This window comes from Aquila chrysaetos, chromosome 3, assembly GCF_900496995.4.
Source record: "Aquila chrysaetos chrysaetos chromosome 3, bAquChr1.4, whole genome shotgun sequence".
NCBI classification, from domain to species: domain Eukaryota; kingdom Metazoa; phylum Chordata; class Aves; order Accipitriformes; family Accipitridae; genus Aquila; species Aquila chrysaetos.
Window position 1 is genome coordinate 78,393,163 of NC_044006.1, and position 23,443 is coordinate 78,416,605.

The following is a 23,443-nucleotide window of genomic DNA, read 5'->3' on the forward strand; positions in this document are numbered from 1 at the left end:
CCACGTGCTCTGGCCGGGACACGAGAGCAGGTTCTTTTTCGTTTCCTTTTCCCTTCTTTGGCTGTGTTAAGGCAGTTCCCGGGTGGCGTGGGGGGATCTTCCACCCGTGGGCTCAGCATCTCCCCCCCGCCTTCCCCTCCGCTTCCAATTCGGGGGACGGGGGCGGGAGAGCTGACCTGCACCAGGTCCTCCCCCCCGCCGGGGGGCGCTGCGGCGCAGACGGGTGCCTTTCCCGCCGGAGCGCCCGGCCGCGTTCCTTTCCGCGCTCCTGCCTGAAGCCGGCGCCGGGCAACCTCAAGATGGCGGCGCTGGGACTGCTGCTGCAGGCGGCGGCGGTCTGCGGCTCGGCCGGACCCTTGCGCCTCTGCCGCTGTTACCGGGCGGCGCCGGGGACGCGCGGGCTCTGCACCCGCCTGCCGGCGCCCCAGAGCTCCGTGGAGGCGAGGCAGGAGGAGGAGCAGCAGCAACAGCCGGGCGCCCAGGAGGAGGAGGAGGACACCGCCGCCATGGTGAAGGGTGAGCCGGGGGCGAGGCGAGGCGGGGCGGGGGGGGAGAGGAGGAGGAGGAGGAACCGCCGGCGCTCCCGGTGTGCGCGGCCCGGCGCTCGGCGGCCGGGGAAAACCGCTCCGTTCCGCGCCGGCCCCGCACGCAGCGGAAGGGAGGAGCGAGAGCCCCGCTGCCCGGTGCTGGGAGGAGGGAGCGTGAGCGCGGCGCCGCACGTCCCTCCCCCCCGCCCCGCCGCGCCTGCAGCCGCCGGCCGGCCTCCTCCTCCTCCTCCTCCTCCTCCTCCCGCTCCGGGCGGCTGGGCTAGGCCGCATCGGGCCGCCCGCGGCTCCCCCTCCCACTCCTCGCCGCCGGGAGGGGAGGGGAGGGGCGACCGGCGCCGCGTCTCGGGCGGGCGGGCGGCCATCGCGGCCTTGAGCGACCCTGCTCCGGGAAAAGGGGCTCCTCGCCGGGATGCGCGGTAAGGGAGAGGAGCCGGCCAGCTGCGGCGGAGTCTGCGCGCACGGCTGCGCCGCCGCCGCCGCAGGTAACGGGGCCGGTGGCGGTCGGTGCCCCTCGGAGAAGCGGGAGGAGGAGGGGCGGGGGGGGGGGGGGGGGAGAGCTCCGGTAGCCGCCGCCGGGCAGCGAGGGGCCGAGGCCTTTGTGGCAGCCCCCGCCGCGCTGCGCGGGTGCGAGGCGGCCTTTTGTTGGCGGGGAGAGTTGGGTTTCTGCAGAAAACGGAAAAGGGGTGCGGAGCCCTTCGGCTCAAGGTCGACCGCTTTGAAACCGGGCCCGGCCGAAAGTCTTCGCCGCTTCTGGTGGCCTGACGCGAGAGAAAAATCGTAAATGGCTCTTTGGCTAGAAATCCCGGTGATGGATTGAGCACGCCCATCGAGCATCCGCCAGGAAAACTCCTCTGCCGTCGCCGTTGTAGCAAGTTCCGTTAGGTCAGGGCTGGAGCACGCTGCGGGAGCGGGCTGCGGGCGGTTCGGAGCGTCGCTCGCTTTATCCGCCTTTTCGTGTACAAAGGGCTTCGGTCCGGCCTTCCGCCAGGCGGTCGTGCTGCCTGAGCCGAACGGAACGCTAATCGAGGTACCGACAGCTGCTGTTAATGTAAATCCTGATACTTGCAGTGTCTGTAAGTCTGGTCGGGGATGATGTCTCTGTCTAAAGCTTGGAAGGTTTCTTTTCGCTTTTGGATGTCAGCCCTTCAGCCTACAACAAAGTTGTGCGTGAGAGGGCGTGGGGTTCAGGCGTTTGAAGGGTAAATGCTTTCCTGGTGTTCAGAACGGATCCTTACTTTTCTAAAAGAATATTTGAAAGTGTGTTTTGATGTCGTGTTTTGACAAATGCTTTTTGTTAGATTATGAAGCGTGAAGAACGCTTCAGAAAGATAGGAGTAGTTTTGTGCCGGAGGTTACTGCTTCCAGGCTGTGACTTGAACTGCTACATTTTCCCTTTTAAAATCACTGGTTTCATTTCAGTTTTATTTCTTAGACTGTAATCTTCCACTTTGGAATTTTGGTTTATTATTACAGAAAAACTTCCTTTTTTTTTTTTTTTCCTTCCCTCATTCTTCTGTGTTTTGTTCCCACCCTCCAGCACTTTTTTTTTTTAATTATTATTATTTTCTCTCTGTAGTTTCTGAATTCTTTGGGTCTTAGTTCCATTTTCATTTCAGAAGCTTTGCTGAGTTTTATCTTGTAGTTCAGAGTCAGATAGTCTTTAATTGTTGCATTCAGGCTGTTCAGCAGAGCAAATTAACTTCTAAAGTAAATGCTAAACCACCCCAAATTATTGTTTAATGAGCTGGTTCAGGTGTTGTCTGAGAAAAGTAGTAAACCAATTTATTTTTGTTCTTCCCTCTTTTGTACTTCATTCCTCAGCACTTTTTCTAACATGTTTTCAGAGGGTACTTGAGTACTTTTCTCTTTGGGCTTCATTCAGTTCACTCATCCTTCTGATTTGTGTGGTGGATTGACCATGGAAGGCCATTCTGGTGAGAGCTTGGCGATAGTGGAAGATTCCTTTCAGACGAGCAAATAAAAAGTCCTCAGGGTCTCGTCAGAAGTCTGCCCTACCTGTACAGCTGCTACTTGAACACGTAGAGATCATAAAAGTTATTTTAAAAAACTACAAGACAAGTTCTCAGCCTTCAACTTGTAAACTGGTGTCTTGTTAGCCGTCCTCATTTGACTGCATTTGTTATTCGCCTTGGATACAAATACGGAAGAATCAACTCTGAACTCAGGCCAGCTTAAAAATGGCAGTGTTTTATTGGTATTAATATCTAAGGCTTTGCTTCGTTGGCCTAGATGGTGGGATTTTGGAGCAGAATCTGTGATGCAGACAGCTTCTCTGCCTGCTCAGTCAGGTCTGTGGCACTTCTCGCTTGTTACTGAGACTTACGTGATCTTGACCTCTGTTTTGCTCTGAGAGAGAGTCTTTCTCTGAGACTAATTAAATTTGCCGTCTCACAGTATCACAGAAGAATTTAGGTTGGACTGAAGCTCTGGATGCCGTGTGGCCTGATCCCTTTCTCAGAGCAGGGCCAGGCTGGAGTGGGTCGATGAGGGCTGTGTCCAGCCGAGTTCTGAGTATCTCCAAGGATGGAGGTTGGCCATCTGTCGTTCTCTGGTGTTCTCACTTGCTTTTGAAGAAGCCTTGTCAGTTTTACCAATTTTTAAGTTTGTTCTTGTTTAGGGAAGAACTGCATGGGTTTTTTTATTACTGTGTATACTTGAAAGGAGCCTTGGTCAGGGTAGCTAGATGATGGTTTAAAAAAAACAAAACCCCCCAAAAGTAGGAGTATTTTGGTGTGCTCCAAACTAAACTGCCAGGTGTAACCTTCTCTGTCTCCCTCCATCTCTCCCTAGTAAAACGTGTCTAGGCTAATTCTGTATGAAATGGATATTTTGGAGCCACAGGGCTTTCTTCTTTCCTGTGAATTTTTGATGTGTTGGGAGCATTCTTCACTGACTTGAATTTATTACTGCGGGGGCTTATATCTTGATGAGTGTTGTACTTAATAGTTTGTCTTTGCTGCTCATTTGTTGCTTCTCCAGGGATGTTTGTTTGTTGCTTCTCCAGGGAAGAGAATTTCAGGGAAGATAGAAACTGTTGAAATCAATCTAATCCTCCTCTGTCTTCCCTGAACGAGACTATGGGCCATTTTATTTGTGCTCTTGTTGTACCTGACAGCATCTTTACTTGTCAGATTTGTTGGGGTTAGTAGAAGGCTTAGCCACTACAGCTGGGAGTTGTTTGCTTGTTTTTTGGTTTTGGGTTTTTTTTTTTTTTTTCCTTTTCTTTCAGTGTTGGTTGGAATTATCACGGACTTTCATGATCAAGTTAAGCTAAAGCACTCACTGGCTTTCAGGAACTGAAATTAGTTAATTGGCTTCTTTGGTAAGCCCACCCTGAATTGCCTGCTATCCAAGACAGGCTTTTAATGTTCCTTAGTGATCTTGGAGCTGCAGTTTGGACATCATATGTGGTTCTAGCTTGATAGGAATTGGCTATGAAAATCAACTCTGTTTTGTTTTGAGAGTAGTAGCTTATACTCCTTGCCTCCGCAGGGCTGTGACTATCGCTAATATGATTCCTACCCAAATATCCATTCTCAGCAGTGAGAGAACTAAGACACTCTTTGGAGGAGGATGCCAAGAAATCCAATCTGGCAGGGAAGGAAACATTCTGCAAATCCAGTTCTGCAATTTTGGATTGTTTCTTTAAAAACTACAAGTGAGGCATGGCTTCGTGCAAGATAAGATCCTTTCAGCTCTCAAATTCGGGATAAGAATGGGCTGAGGGTAATCCATCAGGCCTTAGAGTCGCTGTTGATACGTCAGATGGCACTGCTGAATATGGCATTGTCAGCTGTGAAGAATACATTGTGTCTCGGTTGGTAATTCAGAGTCTGATCTGCAAGCCAGAACTAGGCTTTGTTATTTAGAGATCCTATTCTTTGCTCTAGAATGGATTAAATATTTAGTCTTCACTGAGTCACCTCAGAATGTGAGAAATTGGCTCTGTCATTAGGTAATTGCATTTTTTTTTTCTCAGGCATTTAAAAAGATTGTGCTTCTTACCTCCGCCTGTTACTTATCACAAAATTTCTCAGGTTATTGTTTTTGAAAGAGGAAGCAACTAGAGGCCAGATAATACAGACTGGTTTCAGAGTTTTGGGTAGGTGGTTTTTTGTTTTTTTAATTTCTCATTTATTAAGTGAATTTAATAGTGCATTTGGGAATTGTGTTACTACTCCTCCCTCTGTGCGTCCCAGTGATGTGGAATGGAATAGAACTGCAGAGTGCCAAAATCTTAGTCACTTTTCCAGTTTTCTTGAACAGGTTGAAGTCTGAATATAGTGGTGCTTGCTGTGTGAGTAGGTAGAAACATCAAATTTGCTGTATAATTACAGAAAATTGGCTTGTAGTTCTTTGTTAGGCTGAGACCATTTTCATCTCCTGGCCAATACATAGCAGGCAACTCATGGACAAATAGTGTTCATAAATCAGAGGACTTCCTGCATATTCCCCTGTAATTGTCCAAGAGTTTTGCCCAAGTATGTGTGAGAAACAGCAGCCTGCGGGCTTTTTAAAATTGTTCTTTATAATGGAAGATACCGCGGCTGACCATGATGCATAGGAGAGTGGCGGAAAGCCTGTTGTGTGTTGCTGTAGTTGAAGGAGGTTGAGCAGGCAGGAGTTCTGATCTGTTCCTTTTGACGCTGCCCTCTAAATACCAGCTTGTCCTCTGCATACCAGGCTGTAAAGTAACATCAACCTGAGCCAGTTCCAGCTGCCAGTCAGAATTGGGCAATTGTTGAATTACAATGCGACCTGTCTTCAAATGATACCCAGCTCTTGACATCCTTATCACAGGCCATGGAGGTTGTATTTCAGTATCTCCTTGTATGTGTTAAGGAACCTAATTTCCTTCTGTATCTGGTCTGTTTGGCTTCTGAAGGAGGTTTCTCTGAGATTCAGCTGGTTCTTCCACGGAAGAACTTTCAAACCTAAGTGTCGCCAGTAATTATTCTTTCTCTGAACTCTGGATCAGCATGCTGGGCTTTTGTTTGGTTTTTGTTGGAGAGGGTGATATGATCAGCAACATGGTTTTTTGCGCTCTGTTACCCAAGCGTCCACAGTCTGACAAGTGTTGGGTCTGCCATGGTACAACATAACTCTTTTTGCCTTTCCTAAAACTCCTGTGATTTCCCTGTTGGTCAGCTTTCAGGTGAGCCCTCATAATACACCCTCATGACTTCAGTTTTCCCTTGCTAAGCAGCTTCTTGGAGAATGCCTCTTCCGCATGCCTGTATTACAGAGCCTTTCTCTTAAATGCTTGCTTTCTTCTCTGGAGCTGGTTACTGCATATCTTCATTATAGTGACTCTGCAGTCAGACTTTTCAGCAAAACGTGGTGGCAGATCTTGGTGATGCTCTAATGAGTGTGACTGTTGGGTCGCTTCTCCTTGGATTTGGTAGCTCAATCTGAAATTCCAGATTCTGGCAGTACAGATGATCCTGGGTTGCTGACTTCTTGCTCGTTGCTGAAACTTCCCCTGAATACCTGTAGAGAATTAGAAGCCTTCTAAAAAGCAGTGCCCAAACCCACTGATGGTCTGCAAGAAGATTAATGAAGTTCTGACTGCCTGGGGAGCGTGTGTTTGTGATGTTGAGTGAACACAGTATCAGAGTTGAACGCAGTATCAGAGTGGCTTAACTGTGCTTGCTGCTGCCAGAATGGGAGATCCCCTTCCTCTCTTCTATTCCCCTGCACTGGTTTTGGGGACCTGCAGGACTGTGCAGTTGGCTGACTTACTTCTGAGCCCAGCAAAAACCAGCGTACTCCCTTTTTCTTGGTTTAGCTTTCTGTCGAATTAGGGCTGCAAATCATCTCCCTGTACGTTTGGGTTTGTGCCGGAGCTGGAGCAGCGGTAGTGTTAGAGCCTGGGAGAAGTGGCACCTACCCCTTGCCCCAACAGTGAGCTGTTAGATCTGCCTGTTTGTGTAGCGTGTAACTACGTCCGGAACTGTTATCACATTAAACTTAATCTCATCTTGCTTGGGCTGGTGCTCAAAATAAAGGCTCTCCCCTACAGTGCCAGGTACAACCATGATGCATGCGAGAGGTGAGTTAGAGCAGCTCCCTCGCCAGCTAAAACTGCTGGCGTTGGCATCAGGAAGGAGGCTGGAACACGAGGTGGGCGTGACGTTGCTCCGTCTGTGGGCAGTGTGATTTTTATTATTGTTATTTTTTTAAATGAGTGATTTGAACTGATCGTTAATATCCCCTTCCTGCAAGTGCTGTAGCCTGAGCAGCATTTCTCACCTGTCGGGGCAGGGGACGTGGGCTCCACTAGCCAGCCCTACCTGCCATCAGTACGTGCCGCCTCAGGCGCTGCTTCTCGGCTTCCTGCTTGGGCTGGTTTATCTCCAAAGATTGTGTTGGCAAACTTCTTTCCAGGGGGTTCTCTGAGCAATTTAGTATAAAACCATGTTCCTAGCTGCTAACCAAGCCATCTCAATACATTCAGGGAGAAGTCCCCAGGCGTTATTTCACGTTACTACCAATGGCTGGATCTAACGTATAACTTGTGTGTTGGTGAGACCCTTGATTTAACCCTGAGGTGATATGCATGGTTCGGGAGGGGGATGCAAATACCAAAGTCTGTTCAAAATAGTTATTGCTTAGTTTGGTTTTGATATCAAAGAATGACAAACAGAGCTGCTTTTGCCTCCATAGTGAGGAAACAGCACTGGCTCCATGCGTTAATCTGGGCTTTGAATTCTGTGCTAGGATATTTGTATTCAGATTCAACAGGTATATGTAGTCTGTCATTTTTTTCTGTTGATACTGTGTTCTTTTGGGGGAAAGAAGTCTCTCCAAACTGTTCCGTGATTGTTAGTGTCACTGAATCATGGAGTTGGACTGTCAGTGCTGCAGTTCTGACTAGAGGATATTCATACTTTTAAAAGAGGGGGAAACAATCTGTACATTTCAGGAGAAGTATAGGATGTACAGTGTTGTTGCCCATTTTGGATTTGCAGTGTCCCCTTACATTTGGAGCTCAGGAGACTTTGCACTCCTCTGTACCATTTTGCTGATGCCTGGAGACATTGTAGGCGAACCACTTAATACCTCTGCTTACTTTTCTGTCTGTAACCTTAGAGACATTAATGCTCAGAGAGCTGCAATGAAGCAGGTGTTATAACATGTTTTTGAACAGGACTGCACAAGAATTAGAAGACATTTAGTTCCTCTTATGGGTTTTGGTTTTTGGTTTTTTTTTTTTCCAGATTCCAGAGACTTATTAAAGGAATTTCCACAGCCTAAAAACTTGCTCAACAGCGTGATTGGACGAGCCCTGGGCATTTCTCATGCAAGGGACAAGCTGGTGTACATCCATACCAATGGGCCAAGAAAAAAGGTAATCCTGTTGTGCTGGGGATGGGTGGTGGGCAGGTATGTTGCACATAGAATGGGAAGTGAGCCAAGAATACTGCTAATCCTGGCTGTAACTCTTTAATAGAGAAAATTATACAAGTGTGTTAATTCCACATAAAAGTTGTGTGATAACCTTTCAAACAAATATTCTTGCTTTTTCCTCTTTCTCTTTATTTTCACATACTTTAATAGGTATATAAATGTAGGTCCTGCCCCTCTTCTTTTGTGTGTGGAAGGATGGATTTTTTTTTTCTTTTAAGTAGCTTGTTGTAACCATCTTTTCTCAGCAGAAAGACACATAGTCTGCACTCAAATGTGTTGGGCTATGTACCCCACTACCTTAGAAAATTAAAATTTAAATGCTATATTTTAGACCTTAGTAGGCCTAGTTTTTATTGTAGATTCTAATAGATTAAATGCCTAAGCCCAAAATGTTCAATTGCAACCAGAAAAGAAGAATTTGTTTGCAATGGAGGGGGCGCTTCTAATATTACTTAAGGGCAAAATGAAATACAGACTCGTTGTTGTTGTTGTTGTTAAATGAAGCAGAGGAATTCCAAGCAAACAGTTTGCCAAGTAGTTTGAGCACTGACTGGGATGCGAGAGGCCTAGATCCAAATCTGTGCTATGAACTGAGCAGAAGTTCTTAACTGATGGGTGCTCTGTGTTCAAGGGTTTGCCTCCTTTTATCATCATACCAGCTCTCATTCTCGAGCTGAAAGCACTTTCCAGCTGAAGTTTAACGCACATTCCAGGAAAAGATTCAGTTCTGATGGATTAACATTTTCCAATAACATTCTGTCTAAAATTTCCCAGACAGTTTTTATTACCACATCCTTTTTAAGCATCCCTGCATTTTAGGCAGTACATTAGTAATGGTTACTTTAGAGTTCCTTTATTATTTATGTTTTTGTTTTTCTTGCTTTTCCTCGAGCAGTAGTGCAGTTTCCTAACTTAAATTTTGGAATACCATAACCAATGCCTCATCATTTTAGTTTGCGTAATCACTTCACATTCTTGCTAGCACTTAAATAGATTAATGTTGAGGATAACTTCAGATTAAAAACAAAACAAAGAAAAAAAAAAGGGGGGCTCTTGGAGAAAATGAGGGTTGGATTGCAAAAAAAAACCCACCCAAAACCAACAACCCAGAAAAAGTGTGTGCAGACAGAAGGACAGGTGAGACAACCTGGAGAAGTCTTGACTGGAAGTGAGCAAGGTTTTTTTTGTGAGCACTAAGTTACTTGGCTTTCACAAGACAACTTTTTTCTCAGCAGGTCTGTGCCTTTTCATGCAGAGCCCCTAGGCAAAATACGTAGCAATTTCCTACAGTAAGATGAGATTCAGATGGCAGGCAGGCAGGCAGCCAGATGTAGACTGTTAAAAAGTTGGGAGCCTTTTCTCTAGCCTTATAGGTGGGGTTTTCCCAGCGGACCTAAATGCCACCTTTCATCTCTGCTGCAGAAACAGGAGAGAATTCCTTAGGCATTTCCCTCCTTTGAGCCTTGCAGAAACTCAGCTACAGCATCTGCAGGGCCAGGAGTAGAACGAGTTCTTGATTTGGAGCAATTTTTGAGAAAGGGCAGGGTTCAGCTTTCAGCATTCTTTGCCTCTGCAGGTTTTTCAGCTGCTCTCATCCGACTGTACTGGTATAAGAGGAGCTCTGGTAGTACTGTTAGTTCTCTTAATAGCTTGTGTTGGGCAGTGCAAACTGAAGGCTAGGTTCTCCTGTGCCTGATGAGTATGGTAGCTGCCTGCATAACTGTGATGCAATATGCTGCTAGTTAAAATTACAGTAAGGAAGCAGTTAGGAAGATTTGCTTGCCATTGAGACTGGAAATGTGGAGAGTGCATGTTGCTTCTCAGGCATGGTCTGGTATGCTGCAGTGTACATAGGAACAGGTACTCTGAAACTGGATTGTTCTTGTAATGAGCTCTTGGCCTTTGATTCCTCTAAGCTGACACACCAGCCTGTGAAGCTCCGGCCCACAGTACGTGCCACTGTGCTGGAAATCAGCCTGGCTTCTGGGCCTGGTTCAACCATGCAGCTTCTGTGTGACTGTGGGCACCTTGTATCCCTTTTTCTTCCTATGTTACTGGAATGAAGTTTCCCATAAAGGGACCAAACGAGCAATTTGTTTGGGATTTTCATTTGTAGTTCTCTTCTTTGCCTGGAGTGCAGAGATGTTTGAAGTAGCTATGCTTCTGGTGGAGGAGGGAGATTGTTCTGTGCTGTCTCACTTCACTGGTTACCTTTGCTTTTCAGAAAGTCACTCTGCATATAAAGTGGCCGAAGAATGTGGAAGTGGAAGGCTATGGGACCAAGAAGATTGATGCTGAGAGGCAGGCAGCAGCTGCAGCGTGTCAGCTCTTCAAGGTGAGCTTATGCTCCTCCTTAGCTTGAAGAAACAAGCCTTTGAGTGCGCAGGCCTCGTCCATTTTGGTGATATGATTTCTGACTTTTATCTCTCTCTTTGCCTGTTTGCTTTCTTAGTTGGCCTGTCTGTTAATCAAGGGTAGAGGGTGAAGTCTTGAGCTGCCTGAATCCATTTGAGCTTAAAAGCCCACTTACTTCAGCCAGGCATGAGCTCACTAAATTCTTTGAGTTCTGGTCTTTGTTCTTTATGTCTTAGACCTTAATCAGCTTCTGTCTAGTCTCAGCATCTATGCTGAGTAGAGCTTCCCTTGGGTATCTTTGCTGTTACTGTTCACTAACTCACACTTCTATTAGTCTACCTGTGTGTATTTGCAAGTGTAGTACCTTCAGAGGCTCTTGTTTCCTCTTCATGTAATCCATAGCATGGCAATTATGTGTTGTTTTACGATTACTCTTTTAAAGTTATGCTAGTCTGCCACTTATTTATGGCTGGAAGTGGTTCGTATGTGTGCACAGCCAGTATCAAACAAGTACAGTAAAGTTTTATAAAGGTCCCCATTTAAGATACGGCATTACATAGCTGCTATCTCAGAATAAGATGCATTTTGTCTTCAGCTCTGCCACTGACTGTTGTCTGTAACCTTGAGCAAGTGAGTTTGCTTTTGGAGTTTCCCTTTCATCTATGGAGTAGGAACAATGATTCTTCCTACTAAGGAGCCTAGAAAAGATGCTGCGGATACTCTTAACAATAAGAGAGCTTTTTGTTTTGGTTGTAGATCAAGAAAGCTACATTAAGAAGTAACTTTAGTTTTTAAATTAAGCCTTCAGAAGTTAAGAATTGCAGCATGAAAACTAGCAGTTTCTTCAGCTGGCCTCTGTGCTTAGGCTAGTTTCTTTAATCCTGTGATTGGCAAAACTTGTTTCACTGACTGACTTTGTTCTACCTGAAGCATGGTTGATGCTCATTCAGTTAACATTCGTTGGAAATATATTCTTGTTCTATCCTCTCTAGTCAGTGTGAAACAAAAGCATTGTTTCCTGCATTCTTTGAGAGCCTGGAGGTTTTCAAAGGAAAAAAATTTCCTACCTATGCTTATATTTTTCTCCAAATTTTGGGAAATGACTGAACTGTATTTTCAGTATAGAGCTAAAAAAAACCCCCCAAATCCTAAACCATAGATTCAGCGTGCAAAGTTTTGAACTCTGATGCTTTGCCAGCTAAACCTATAACCTAACAGAAGACCCTCGTAATGGGAGGCCTTGTGCAATCTTAGCCATAGAAATAGCTACAAATGCTGCTTTAAGTAAATAGTCATCAGTTCAAGAAAAGTAGTCGTGTCTAATTGGTGCAGAGAGTGTATGAATATAGCGATGTTGGGTACAGCAGCTAGCAAAGTGAATTCTTGCTGTCTTAGGCACTCCGACAGTACAAAATAATATGGCCTTGTCTAATATGGGGCCATTGAGAGGCCTAAAGATGTAACTTTTAATTTATTGCAGTGGTCTGGTAAGACATGGTGTGTCTCGCACTCTAGATATGTCTGGAGCTTCATGTAAGGTTCAGTCCAAATGCAGGTGGTGGGCCAGCAGTAATTAGAAACTCTTCTCTTTCAAAAACTGCTGGGTTAGGGAGATCTTACTGCTGCTTACACAAATAACTGTTCCTGTGAAAAGAAAGAAGATGAACCGTTCCCTGTATTCTTATCTTGTGTTATCCCAGATTATACTTGTTTAGACTAGCGTTTCCAAAAAGGTGTGTTTCATGCTCTGACATGGGTTTCAAAACTTCAGAATGCTAAACGTAGTTAATAGTTCGTAAAATACCAATAAATCTTGGCTCACCCTTTCTAACAAGCTCTATGATGCTAAGCAATTGTGCCCTGGGAAGTGAGGTTAGTGAACAGATTACCTTTCTTAAGAAATAATGGCAGGAGGAAAGCTTTGTTTCTGAAAGTCTCTTTTCTTTCTGTCCTTTGCTGTGGGATATGAAGAATTGCTCCTCCATTTCTCTCCTTTACCAGGTGTGTTTTCGTTTCCTGCAGAGTTACCCATGTCTGTCTCTTTACTGCAGCTAACAATGCATTTTCCTCTTGTAGGGCTGGGGTTTGCTGGGGCCCAGAAATGAGCTCTTTGATGCTGCAAAGTACCGGCTTCTCGCTGACCAGCTTGGCTGTCCCGACGAGAGGTGGTGCTCGGAGGGCAAGTGGCGCTCCAAGTCCGGACCTTCTCTCGCCGACTTGTCGACCTGCTGGCGACGGATGGAGCCAGATGATTCCATCCAGCCCATGGAACAGGGCAGGATGCCTAAAGCAATGAGGAGAGAAGAGCTGGAGGAAGGGGAGCTAGAGGAAGGGGAACTGGAGGAAGGAGAGCTGGAAGAAGAAGCAATCGATGTTTCCGATTATCTACCTATGGCACATCAGGACGCCCGAACCCCAGGCAGGGATGCAAGGTACGTCTGCCCTGATAGCTGCTAATCCAGGGCAGTAAAGAAGAGAGACTTTTCTTCGTAGCTGATGCATCCCTGCAGTTCCTCACAGTTGAGCTGCAGCTTCCCACGTTGCTGCTGTGGCCTGTAGGTGGGCCAAATGCCGAGTACTGTACTGTTCTCTGTGCAAGCCATAGTGGGGCAGCGTGGTCTTGTACCTGGCTATCATCCCAAGGGAATGCACAGGCATCTTCTCTGGAGTCTTGCCCTTTGGATAGGCTGCTGCCTACTTGTTACCTGCTGGTCTTACTCTTCTATGCCTAAAGAGGTTTCCATTTGCAGAAAGTGTGCATGTGCGCTTAGACCTTTTTTGACCACCCTGGTTTTTGAGGGCAATATTAAATCTGCACTTTTTTGTCACCATGGTTGTTTGCTTGACTTTGTATTTTATGAGTGCAAAACTTTGGTTTTTAATAGTCAACAGGAGTAACATCAGTAAGGACCTGGTGGTGGTGGTTGTTTTTTAGGGATGCTCTTTGGATTCAGAATTATTTATTTATTAATTAAATCTGTTAAACTCTGTTGACGCTATCTGGTTTGTAGTGCTAGTGTAAAGGTTTGATTGCTTTTTAGTAGGTGGCTTTACTGGGCTGGGAGTAACTGTTCCGTGACTGACAGATTTTAGTAGCAAGATGCAGCTTGACTTTTCAGATGACCAAAATTATCTGTGCCTTTAACTACTTGGTTTCAGACCTCAGTAGCAGACCTGAAGTGAGGTGGGTCTGAGCACAGAGTAGGTATTTGTATATCAAACTGTTCTCATCTTCCATCTAGCCGAGGAGGGAGTTCCATTGAAATGACAGACGACAACACTGCCATCCGTGCCCTGACACAGTTCCCACTTCCCAAAAATCTCCTGGCCCAAGTGATTCAGATTGCAACCTCTTCCTCCACAGTCAAGGTAAGGTGCTGTTTGACCCCTGCCAGGTACAAAGCTCAAAGACTGACTGGAATCACTTTGGATGCTTTTTTTGGGCAGCTGAGAACTGGGGAGAGAAGGGAAGTTAAAACTAGGCCTAGAAAAATCAGCCTGAAGAGCAAGGAAAAGACTTTGTGGTGGGAATTGAGGGAATGTCTTAATAGAAGCATGAGGAATGTTGTTACTTGAGGCCAGCGCAACAGAGAAGCTGCTGTCTGAATGACGGAGAATATTTTCTAAGGTGATAGGTTTGCATTTCCCTACATATCTGCAACAAACACAAGTTTGTGTTACTCGGAGCAATGTGTAATTTCTGTGCTGACAGAATCTTTCCACAACTCAATTCTTGCCAGTATCTGGTGATCCTCCTCCTTGGTATGTGTCACCTACCTCCTTTCCAGACCTCATGTGCTTAGCAAACAGTAGCTGTGCTCCACCCATAGGCTCTCAGTGATGTTCTCTACACAGTTGTCTGCTCTTACTTCTGTTTATCCAGTGCCTTGTGAGCTGGCGGAGTGGAATTCAGTGCAGTAAACCTGTTCCAGTGGACTGTTTAAAAAAAAACAACAAACAAAAACCCACAAAAAACCCAAAACACAATTTAAGCTCTGCTTAGAAATATTGGGATGTATTTGAAAATGCCTGCCTAGTTATGTAGGTTCTTAACAGCTCTCCAAATCTGATGTTGTTTATGTGTCCTTTAGGAGTACATGCAGTTCCGTACAGTAGGCACCAAGACGAAGATCTGCAAGCTCACGCTCCGCTGGCCCTGTCCAATGACTTTTGCTGCCAAGGGCCGTCGCAAGGTGGAGGCAGAAAACAAAGCAGCAGCACTAGCCTGTCAGAAGCTTAAGGTAAGTGCACATGGCTCCTGCATCCCATGTCTAAGGTGTCTATGAATAGAGGCTCCTAGCACCTGCGTTACTGTATTTGAGCCTAATGGGGTGATGCCTGAAACTTTCTGATCTTTGACTTTATGCTTAATAAACACATATTTCGGAACCTTAGGATTCAGTCCAAACTGCTGTTGTACCTGTCTAGTGTCTAATCTGTGATGACCCCTTGAAGGCTGTTTTGCTTGTTTTGAGCCCTCACAAAGTGATGTGTAGGAATCACCCTGGAAGTGTTAGCCTGTTTGCTTGGCCACCTTGCTGCTGTCTACTAGGACAGACGATCTTCTCATTCTTGTAGGTGGACTAATCCAGACACGTTGCTGCAATAGTTTCACTGCAGACTCTAGAGTCAGCAGAGGGGAAGTCCAAGAAATAGTGTAGGACTTATTATTGAATTGGCACAACATACCAGAACTATAGCAAGAGAGTTAACAGCCCTTGCAAGAGGGTTTTGTCGGATACAATTGTGGCTGCTCTTTCCTCGATGGGTCTGTTTAAGACCTTCTTCTGAGCGTTGTGTTGGGGGCAGGTAGCAGCTGGCTCCAGTCTGTCCGTTTCACCAGAGTTGAGATGGGATCATGTCTTGTTTCTTGCTGTAGCAAAAGCAGGAAATGATGGATTTGGGATATGGGGTAAGGAGTTTGCCCATCCGAACACGTAGGACCCACATGCTCCGTACACCAGCACTTCGTATGCAGCAGTCTTGTGTCTGACAGTGTTGTTTGCCTCTTCCTTTGCAGAGCCTTGGGTTGGTGGACAAGAACAACAACCCCCTCAGCCATGCTATGTACAACATGACTTCACTCCGGGAGCTTGGTGAGAATCAGAGGAAACCCTGCCACATCAAAGTCCCTGAAGCAACCCTGCGCAAGATTGAGAACTATCTGAATCACGTAAGGCTTGCTCAGCTGTCTGAGAATCACCTTTGGCTCATCCCTTTTAACTTCTGGAATTGCACGTGGGTTGAAAGCTTCATGTCAAAATGTTGAGGGAATTCATGGCTTGATAGTTTGCCACAAAAACTAATCAGTCTCTGCTGTCCTTTGGGGAAGGGCAACCCTTTCTGGGCAGTGGGCCTTCTCTGTATGCATCTGTGACGTTTGTCTGCATTATTTGGTTTGGGATGTTACGGAGTGTAGTTTTGGCTTGCTTATAGACTCTGTTGTAGGCTTATGGGTTCTGCCTTGTGCAGGCATTGGTTCCATTAAAATCTGGCTGTGCCTCGTAGCTTTACAAGGACCAGGTGCCGGTAATTGCACATTTCCCTTGGGAGTGTCTCGCAGTATTGTATGTTAGTGGTGGGTGCAGGTCCCCAGGCACCTGGTGGTGCTTTCGCTCAGGAGATCCCTCTCCCTGGTGGACCAGCGGTGAACAGACACCCGTGGGAGCTGAAGCAGTGCCGAGACAGGGTTCCTTAGGAGCATTCACTGTCAAGGCAGGATTTAGTGCTAAGGTAAGATGAGGTTGAGCATAGCTCAGGTACAAATGTGTGTAGCTTTAGTGAAGTCATTGAAAATGGTGTCTGTGTTTGGAAGTTGGCAAGTCACTGATGCAGTACTCTTGGGCCTGAACAGTAAAGATCTCGGGCGATCTTTACAGTATCTTACAGATAATGTAAAGTAAATGAAGCAGTAGTATATGTCCTAGAAAGCCAAGACTGTGCCTAAGACAGCAGCCACTTCTGCCTGACCTGCTGTGAGTGAGTGAACTAAGGGCTAGAAAAGTTAGAAAAACAGCAGCATCTTGAAGGAACTTGGTCTGCCTCCCATGCTTACACGAACATGAGCTGTCACACCATGTGTGGAAGGGATGGCTTTGTGACTCTGAGTAAGGCTGAATCCAAAAGTACTGATTTGTAGCTGAACTTTTAATCCTGCGAACATCTGGGCCAATGCTTTGATTTGTGTTCTAGACGATTCCTGACCTATTGTTGCTCTTTTTAGTGCTTCCTGTGGGATGTGGAACTTCTGTTTTTTCTTTTGCCAAGACAGAATATTTCTGGCTTAGCTGAATGCTTATGTTTTGTGCAAGTTACGTGTCTGGGCTTCCTGAGGGAGAGAAGGGTGGTGGTGTAACTTGATAGTTTCCAAAAGTTGTCTTTGAGGGGCTGTTGCATCACTTGCACGCAGCGTAGCCACTGACTTGGAGAGCTTAAGTTACTGTTTTGTGCCTGTCAGTTCAGGCATCAGCGCTAATACCCCTCTTAAAATAGGGGGTGCAATGAGGAAAATGCAGGGAGCTGCCCAAGTTATTTCTCACTTTAAATAACCTCAATTCAGGATAAAAGTGGCTGAGTTACCTAAAATCTGAGGAGACTTTGGCAAAGCTTCGTGGTCACTGCAAAGCCAGTCTGGCTGAGTCTGTTCCAGGCACTTGTCTCTTTCTGTCCTTCTCAGGACTGGTACTAATCTTTTTGTCCCTGGCAACTTTCTCCATCTCTCCCAGTATCCAGTGGACATCAGGGAATCCAGGCCCCGGATTGCCGATGACATGATGAACCTGAGCAAGGAATCTGGTGCGATAAGTGATGCAATCACAGGGAAGACATACATACCCATGTTGGAAGCAGAGGAAGTGCGCCTTAGCCAGAATCTCCTGGCCCTCTGGAAAAGGAGAGGATCCTCATGGCAGGAGAGCCACCCACTGCCAGTAGATCCTCACAAGGACACCATCCTGTCAGCCATCGAGCAGAACCCTGTAGTGGTAATAGCAGGAGATACAGGCTGTGGGAAGACGACGAGGATCCCTCAGCTCCTGCTGGAACACTACATCCTGGAGGGACGTGGCGCCCGCTGCAATGTAGTGATCACCCAGCCAAGGAGGATCAGCGCCATCTCAGTCGCCCAGCGTGTGGCACAGGAGCTGGGTCCCAACATGAGGAAGAATGTGGGCTACCAGGTGCGACTGGAGAGCAAGCCACCGGCCAGGGGAGGAGCCCTGCTCTTCTGCACCGTGGGCATCCTGCTGCGGAAGCTGCAGGGGAACCCCAGCCTGGAGGGTGTCAGCCATGTCGTGGTCGATGAGGTCCACGAGCGAGACGTCAACACTGATTTCCTGCTCATCCTGCTGAAAGGCATCCAAAAGCTCAACCCTGACCTGCGTCTGGTCTTAATGAGTGCCACAGGAGACAATCAGCGTTTCTCGCATTACTTTGGGGATTGCCCTGTGGTCAAGGTGCCGGGCTTCATGTACCCAGTGAAGGAGTACTATCTGGAGGAGATCTTGGCCAAGCTGGGCCGGCACCGACACCGGCACTATGAGATCAAGGTGGGTATGCAGTGTGGCGTTTAAGCTGTTTGCCTTGGATGAGGCACTGCCTCCTGGCATATCAGCAGGGGAGAGTTTGGGCCTGGAACTGGTCCCTTTTTCCTGTGGTTGTTGGACAGCGTTTGTTTAGCTTTAATTCCACATCAAACCTTGTGAGGTAAAGTCAGCTTAATAGAATCTCAGAGTATTTTGATTAAATGATGAATAAAGATGACTTCAGATTTGGGTCTAAGTTACTTTTGTCCCTCTTTAACCTGAAGCTTGTTTTATGTTTGAGTAAGCTAACAGCTCATTGTACTTGTGTATGTATATACATAGGTGCAGACTTGATTGTTTGCATACTCTGCGCAAGCCTCATCCGAGACTAGGATGGTTATGTCTTACTGCAGTCTGTTACCTAAGTGCTCGCCATCCTGCATGACTGAATTCCCTGATGACTCCTTTTTGCAACCAGTCTTACTGTTCCTCTGGAAAAGACCCTCCAGACGTGTAGTCTTTGCTGTGGTTGTTCTTATTTCAGTTGTGGGTCACGGAGTCACAGAACTGTTGAGGTTGGTAGGGACCTCTAGAGATCATCTAGTTGAGGCTGCTGGGCTAGAAGCTGTCAGCCCATTTCTCCAGCCTATAGAGGTCCCTCCCTATGGCTGAGCAACCATCTGGTGTATCAGCCACTTCTCCCACTTTTGTATCATCAGCAAACTTGCTTAGGGTGTCCCATGCCTTCAGGGCAGTCTCCCTGTTTCTGTTGTGGCTAGGATTTTTATCTGCGCTTTTTAAGCTGGCCTGATAGGTACGTCCAAATTACTGAGAGATACAAAAGCTGCTGCTCTGTGCCTGGTGGATTTGAAGTCCCAGGTGCGTATGGCACAGTTTTGTCCCCAAAAATTTCATGTTAATTTTTGTTACTCGTTGGGTGCTGTTCAGTAGAGGTACACAAAACTCAGTTAGCTTCCAAGTCTGGAGAACAGGAAAGGGACTTTATATTCTCACTGCACAGCAGAGGAAACTGGCAGCAGTTGTGACCAGAGCAGGTTCCAGATGGAGCCAAAACCAGGCTCCTGAGGTTCCTGGCTCCTAGTCCTGGGCAGGCCGTCCAAGTACACACATTTGCTTTCTCCAGAAGATGCTCTGGGAGGCTGTGTGCCTTTCTGCTGTCTGCTAGATTGCGACTCACTTATCTGCATGTGTCCTGTTTTATCCAGCAATCAGATGATGAATGTGTCCTTGATCTTGATCTGATCACTGACCTCGTACTCCAGATTGATGCTCACGGAGAACCAGGTAGGTTCTGCCTGGCCCTTTGCTCTTTTTTCCTTTTGCTGGGGAAGAAAAAATGAACCCTGGAGAGGCCAGACCTTTTGCAGAGAAAACATGATGCTGACCTGACTTCTGCAAGGCCACCTTGGATTCCTGTTGAACTGAGTGGTCTCGAGCAGTGTGGCATGAGCTAATTCTGGGTCTTTGGCTAAGATAACATGTGAGTCCTCAGTGTCTCAGTCTTAGTCTCCTGAGATACTGCTGTTCTTGGGTGAAGGGCAAGACTTGTCTGTGCTCCAGCTTGAGCTGCACAATTTAGTTATTTTTCTGTATTGGAGGCCTATCCCTGTTAAATATCTTTGCCTGGGAGGTGATGTATTTGTGAAGAAGGCAGGACTCTCAGATGACTTCAAGAGTTTTAAGTGTTTCAAAGCTAGTAGAAGGTATTCATCCTCAAACTACAGGTAGCCTGGTTTCTTCCTGGCTTTAAAACCTTGTCCTAACGAGCTCACAGAAGCAGATATAGCATAGCAGGTATGAAGTCTAGACAAATGTTCCCCTGGGTCTGACTTCCCATAATGGCTGTATCTGTCATTGTTCGTGATGAGTATGATGCAGGTTTCCTTAGAGATCAGCTGGCAGGGGGCGTCACAGACCAGGGCCCTGCTTTTCTTTGGGTTTCATGGCCTAAAGGTTGCTGTGGGCTTGGGGAAATAACAGGTGTCCCTTCTGTGCAGCAGAAGCAGTTTCTGTGTCTCCAGCTGCAGAAAAGTGCTTGAATTTCTAGGTCGCTTGTTCTGAACTCTTGCTCCTTTTCAGGTGGGATCCTCTGCTTCCTCCCTGGCTGGCAGGAAATCAAGGGAGTGCAGCAGCGCCTGCTAGAGATGCTCGGATCTCAGAACAGCCGGTACCTCGTCTTACCAGGTGAGATGGCAGCGCCAGACCTTTTCTGCCCAGGATTCAGGGGAATGGCTAGGCCAATTGACTCGATGAGCCCCTTCAGCTGTTGCACTCTGATACAGAGCAAGCTTGTATGCTCTGATGTACGTACCTGTTGTGTAATTGTGCATGTTAAGCACAAATAACTCCTCCTAGAAGAGGCCATCTAAACCTGTATGTGATCAAAGAAACTGGCTTCCTGTTTGCCTCCAGCAAATCAGAATCAGGCAAGGAGGAAACAGCTAAATTCTGCATTGCTGTAGCTGCATGCTGAGCCTAAATAGGAAAGATCTTCAAGCCCTGTTTTGCAGGATGGAGATGTACTCTGTAGCTCAGCTTTTATTAGTGAATTTAACATTCTCTATTCCAGGAGGGAAATTTATAACAAAAGCCAGTATTACTCTGTGAGGCTGTAAGATTTTGGGGGTTGTTTTTTAACGGCCCTCCCCATTCAGTGTCAAATAAGGCCAGCCAGGAGCACAACTTTGAGCGGCTCAGTTGCTAATAAATGCAGGTGTTCTTTTGTGAAAACTGCATGTTCTTGTGCTCCCCTGCTGTCCCGTGCGGTTGCTGGGAATTTCTCCGCATCACTGATCTGTAATAGGGCAAATATGTGATGTAGAAGAGTTACAGGCCCTTGCTGATAACTATTTTTGACCAAGTGAAACCAAATGACAATGAGGATACCCCATTCCCCTGCCCCATAGGTCTCCTGAAAAGGGGGAGCTGCAGAACTGGACTGTGGCAGGGAGTGGGACTTCTGCATGGGGCCCAGGGATGTTCTTGGTGGTGCCATTAGCCTCTCTGGGATGGGAGGTGACCAGAGCTCCTGCTGATGTTGAGCCATAGGTTGAAGCAACTGAAATGAGGCCTTCCCTAATGATGTGTGGAAATATTTTTTTTCTTTTTTTTTTTCCCCTGGGGTCTGGCTGGCAGGAAACTGCTGACAATGAACATTTACAAGTGGCGTCCCCATTTCTGGAAGCGAGAGGTGATGGTACAAGAAGGCTGAGAATCTCTGCCCACCTTGGCCTTGTACTGTGAAGCAGCTCAGCAGGGCAGGACTGACTCTGGTTTTATTTCCTAGTGCACTCCAACATCCCCATGATGGACCAGCAAAACATCTTCCAGCGGCCTCCACCTGGCGTCAGGAAGATCGTCCTGGCCACCAACATCGCTGAGACCTCCATCACCATCAATGACATTGTGCATGTGGTGGACAGTGGCACGCACAAAGAGGAACGTTATGACCTGAAGACCAAGGTACTGATGCTTTCTTGCCTTGAAGTGCATTTGGGATGTACTGGAGCTAATGGATTTTTTCAGAGGAACATTCGAGATGCCATTAATGGGATGATAGAGCTGCTTCCCATTTGGCCCCTAGGGTACTGGCACTGTGTCCCTGTTTGGGGACAGAGTGTTTGACTCATCACTCAGAGAGTGTTTGCCTTTACCAAGCTCCCTGCCACGCTCCCCATTGACTTCTGCTGAACAGGCAAAAGTCTGGTGTCTTCAAAGAAATTTAAGGCCAATCCTACTCCCTCCCATCTCTCTGTTACACCATCTACCATCTGTAGCTTTTCCATTTGCTTTCTGCCTTTTTCTATGATTTCATCATAAACCTCTTTCTAGCCAAAGCAGGGCAGCTCTGATCTATTAGGTACTGCTCTCGTTTGACGCTATCTTGACCCCAATGCTGTAGCTTGTTAGTCAGCTTTAAGGGGAGGGGGTTTACACTGCTCTCAGGCCACATTTCTGGTGGTGTTGGGCCCTGCGAAGGCTCTTGTGTGTATGCTTTTGTAACAACGTGAAGGCAGCTGTGCCACTGTTGCTCTTGGAAGAAGGGATTCTGGCTGTATACTGCTGCCCCTTCCCCTCCCAGTGCTAGAACATCTTACAGGGCCAGGTGGCAATTCACACCTTGGAACAGTTCTAGTGTAAAAACAACCTTTTTATATTTGCCCAGTTTTAACGCAGTTCATCTCGCAATGCAGACCCTGCAGTGCCTGTGCTAGCACGCAGCAGGACTGGCGTGGGGCAGGCAGGGACCGCGTTCCGCTGGCAGCTCCCAGCGGGGCAGTGGGATGAGCCCCTGGGGAGCGCAGTGGTGCGGGGCCGAGGCAGGTGCCCAGCAGATGGCATCAGGGTCTCATCTGTGCACTGAGCGGCTCACGCCTTCACATTGCTGCCTGCTAGAGACTGGCATTGCAAGATGCAGGAGAGTGGGAGAGGTTTTCCTTGCCCTTGAGCGGGATGGTTGATCAGTCGTGAGGAGTCTTGGGCATCTGTGGACGGGGTGGAAAGCTGCATTTAAACAGGACAGAGAGCCGTGAGAGCATTCATGCCTAATTCTTCTCCTAGGTGTCCTGTCTGGAAACAGTGTGGGTGTCCAAGTCAAATGTGGTGCAGAGGCGAGGGCGTGCTGGCCGCTGTCAGTCGGGATTTGCCTATCACCTCTTCCCTCGCAGCCGCCTGGACAAGATGCCAACTTACCAGGTTCCAGAGATCCTACGCACCCCACTGGAGAACCTGGTGGTTCAGGCCAAGATCCACATGCCGGAGAAAACAGTAAGCACAGTACATGCCTGCAAGACTGCAGCCGACTGAACCAGCAGGATGTGGCCTGCTTGATGCTAGTTCCAGAGATGTGATTTGACCACAAACATGAGTAGGGAAAACCCAAGATGCTGATGACTTTTAGTTCTTGCTTTCCTACATGCAGTGCTGTCTAGGGAAGTTAAGACCAGGAAATGTATAGATTGCTTCGATTACAGAGTGTGTCTAAAAGACTCTGCAAGAATGGAGAGGGCTGAGCTTATATCCCTGTAGGCAAACAAAGAGGGAACCATGTTGCAGTCTGGGGCCCTGGGGCAGGGCAATGGGCTTCCAAGGGCTCTCCCACGCTTCTGTATGGGAAACATGCCCTTTTTTTTTTTTTTTTTTTTTTTTTTCTTTTCCCTTCCCCCTGCTGTGTTGCAGGCAGTTGAATTTCTGTCCAAGGCTCTGGACAGCCCTGACATCAAAGCTGTGGATGAAGCAGTGATCTTGCTGCAGGAGATCGGTGAGCTAATGCTCTGTCCTGGTGTGGGTGTGATGGAAACATGTTTGCTGTCTAAACGGGGGAAGTGGGAGTTGGCACAGGATCCTGTGGGACAAACTGGGCAGGATTGTCGCCAGACAGGGGTGGCAGCTGATAGGGACTTCCCAAACCGCACACGTTGTGGTGCTGTTTTGTTTCCCACGCTGCTTTGCTCAAGAAGTGGATAGAACTTCCCAAAGTTTAAAACAAAGGCGGGGGGATGACAGAGAAAGAAGGAAAGTTGTGATCTGGAGTTCATAGCTGGGGCCTTGTTGATTGTCATCTGG

General features: G+C 47.2%; 1 protein-coding gene across 5 annotated transcripts in view; it reads left to right on the forward strand.

Annotated features, from left to right (window-relative positions):
* DHX30 (DExH-box helicase 30) overlaps positions 1–23,443 on the forward strand; it is a 37,132-nt gene that overhangs the window by 8,691 nt on the left and 4,998 nt on the right. For 2 of the 5 annotated variants that reach the window (XM_030008092.2, XM_030008091.2), the window contains exons 3-14: positions 7,790–7,920; positions 10,204–10,314; positions 12,411–12,766; positions 13,577–13,703; positions 14,426–14,575; positions 15,355–15,507; positions 17,060–17,881; positions 19,084–19,162; positions 19,958–20,062; positions 21,165–21,340; positions 22,439–22,645; positions 23,057–23,138. In XM_030008092.2, the coding sequence (XP_029863952.1) occupies positions 7,790–7,920; positions 10,204–10,314; positions 12,411–12,766; positions 13,577–13,703; positions 14,426–14,575; positions 15,355–15,507; positions 17,060–17,881; positions 19,084–19,162; positions 19,958–20,062; positions 21,165–21,340; positions 22,439–22,645; positions 23,057–23,138 (2,499 nt within the window). Of the gene's footprint in view, positions 1–276; positions 517–603; positions 1,031–1,556; positions 1,576–7,789; positions 7,921–10,201; positions 10,315–12,410; positions 12,767–13,576; positions 13,704–14,425; positions 14,576–15,354; positions 15,508–17,059; positions 17,882–19,083; positions 19,163–19,957; positions 20,063–21,164; positions 21,341–22,438; positions 22,646–23,056; positions 23,139–23,443 lie in introns of those variants that run through there. The other 3 variants (XM_030008087.2, XM_030008089.2, XM_030008093.1) reach the window with 3 other exon arrangements.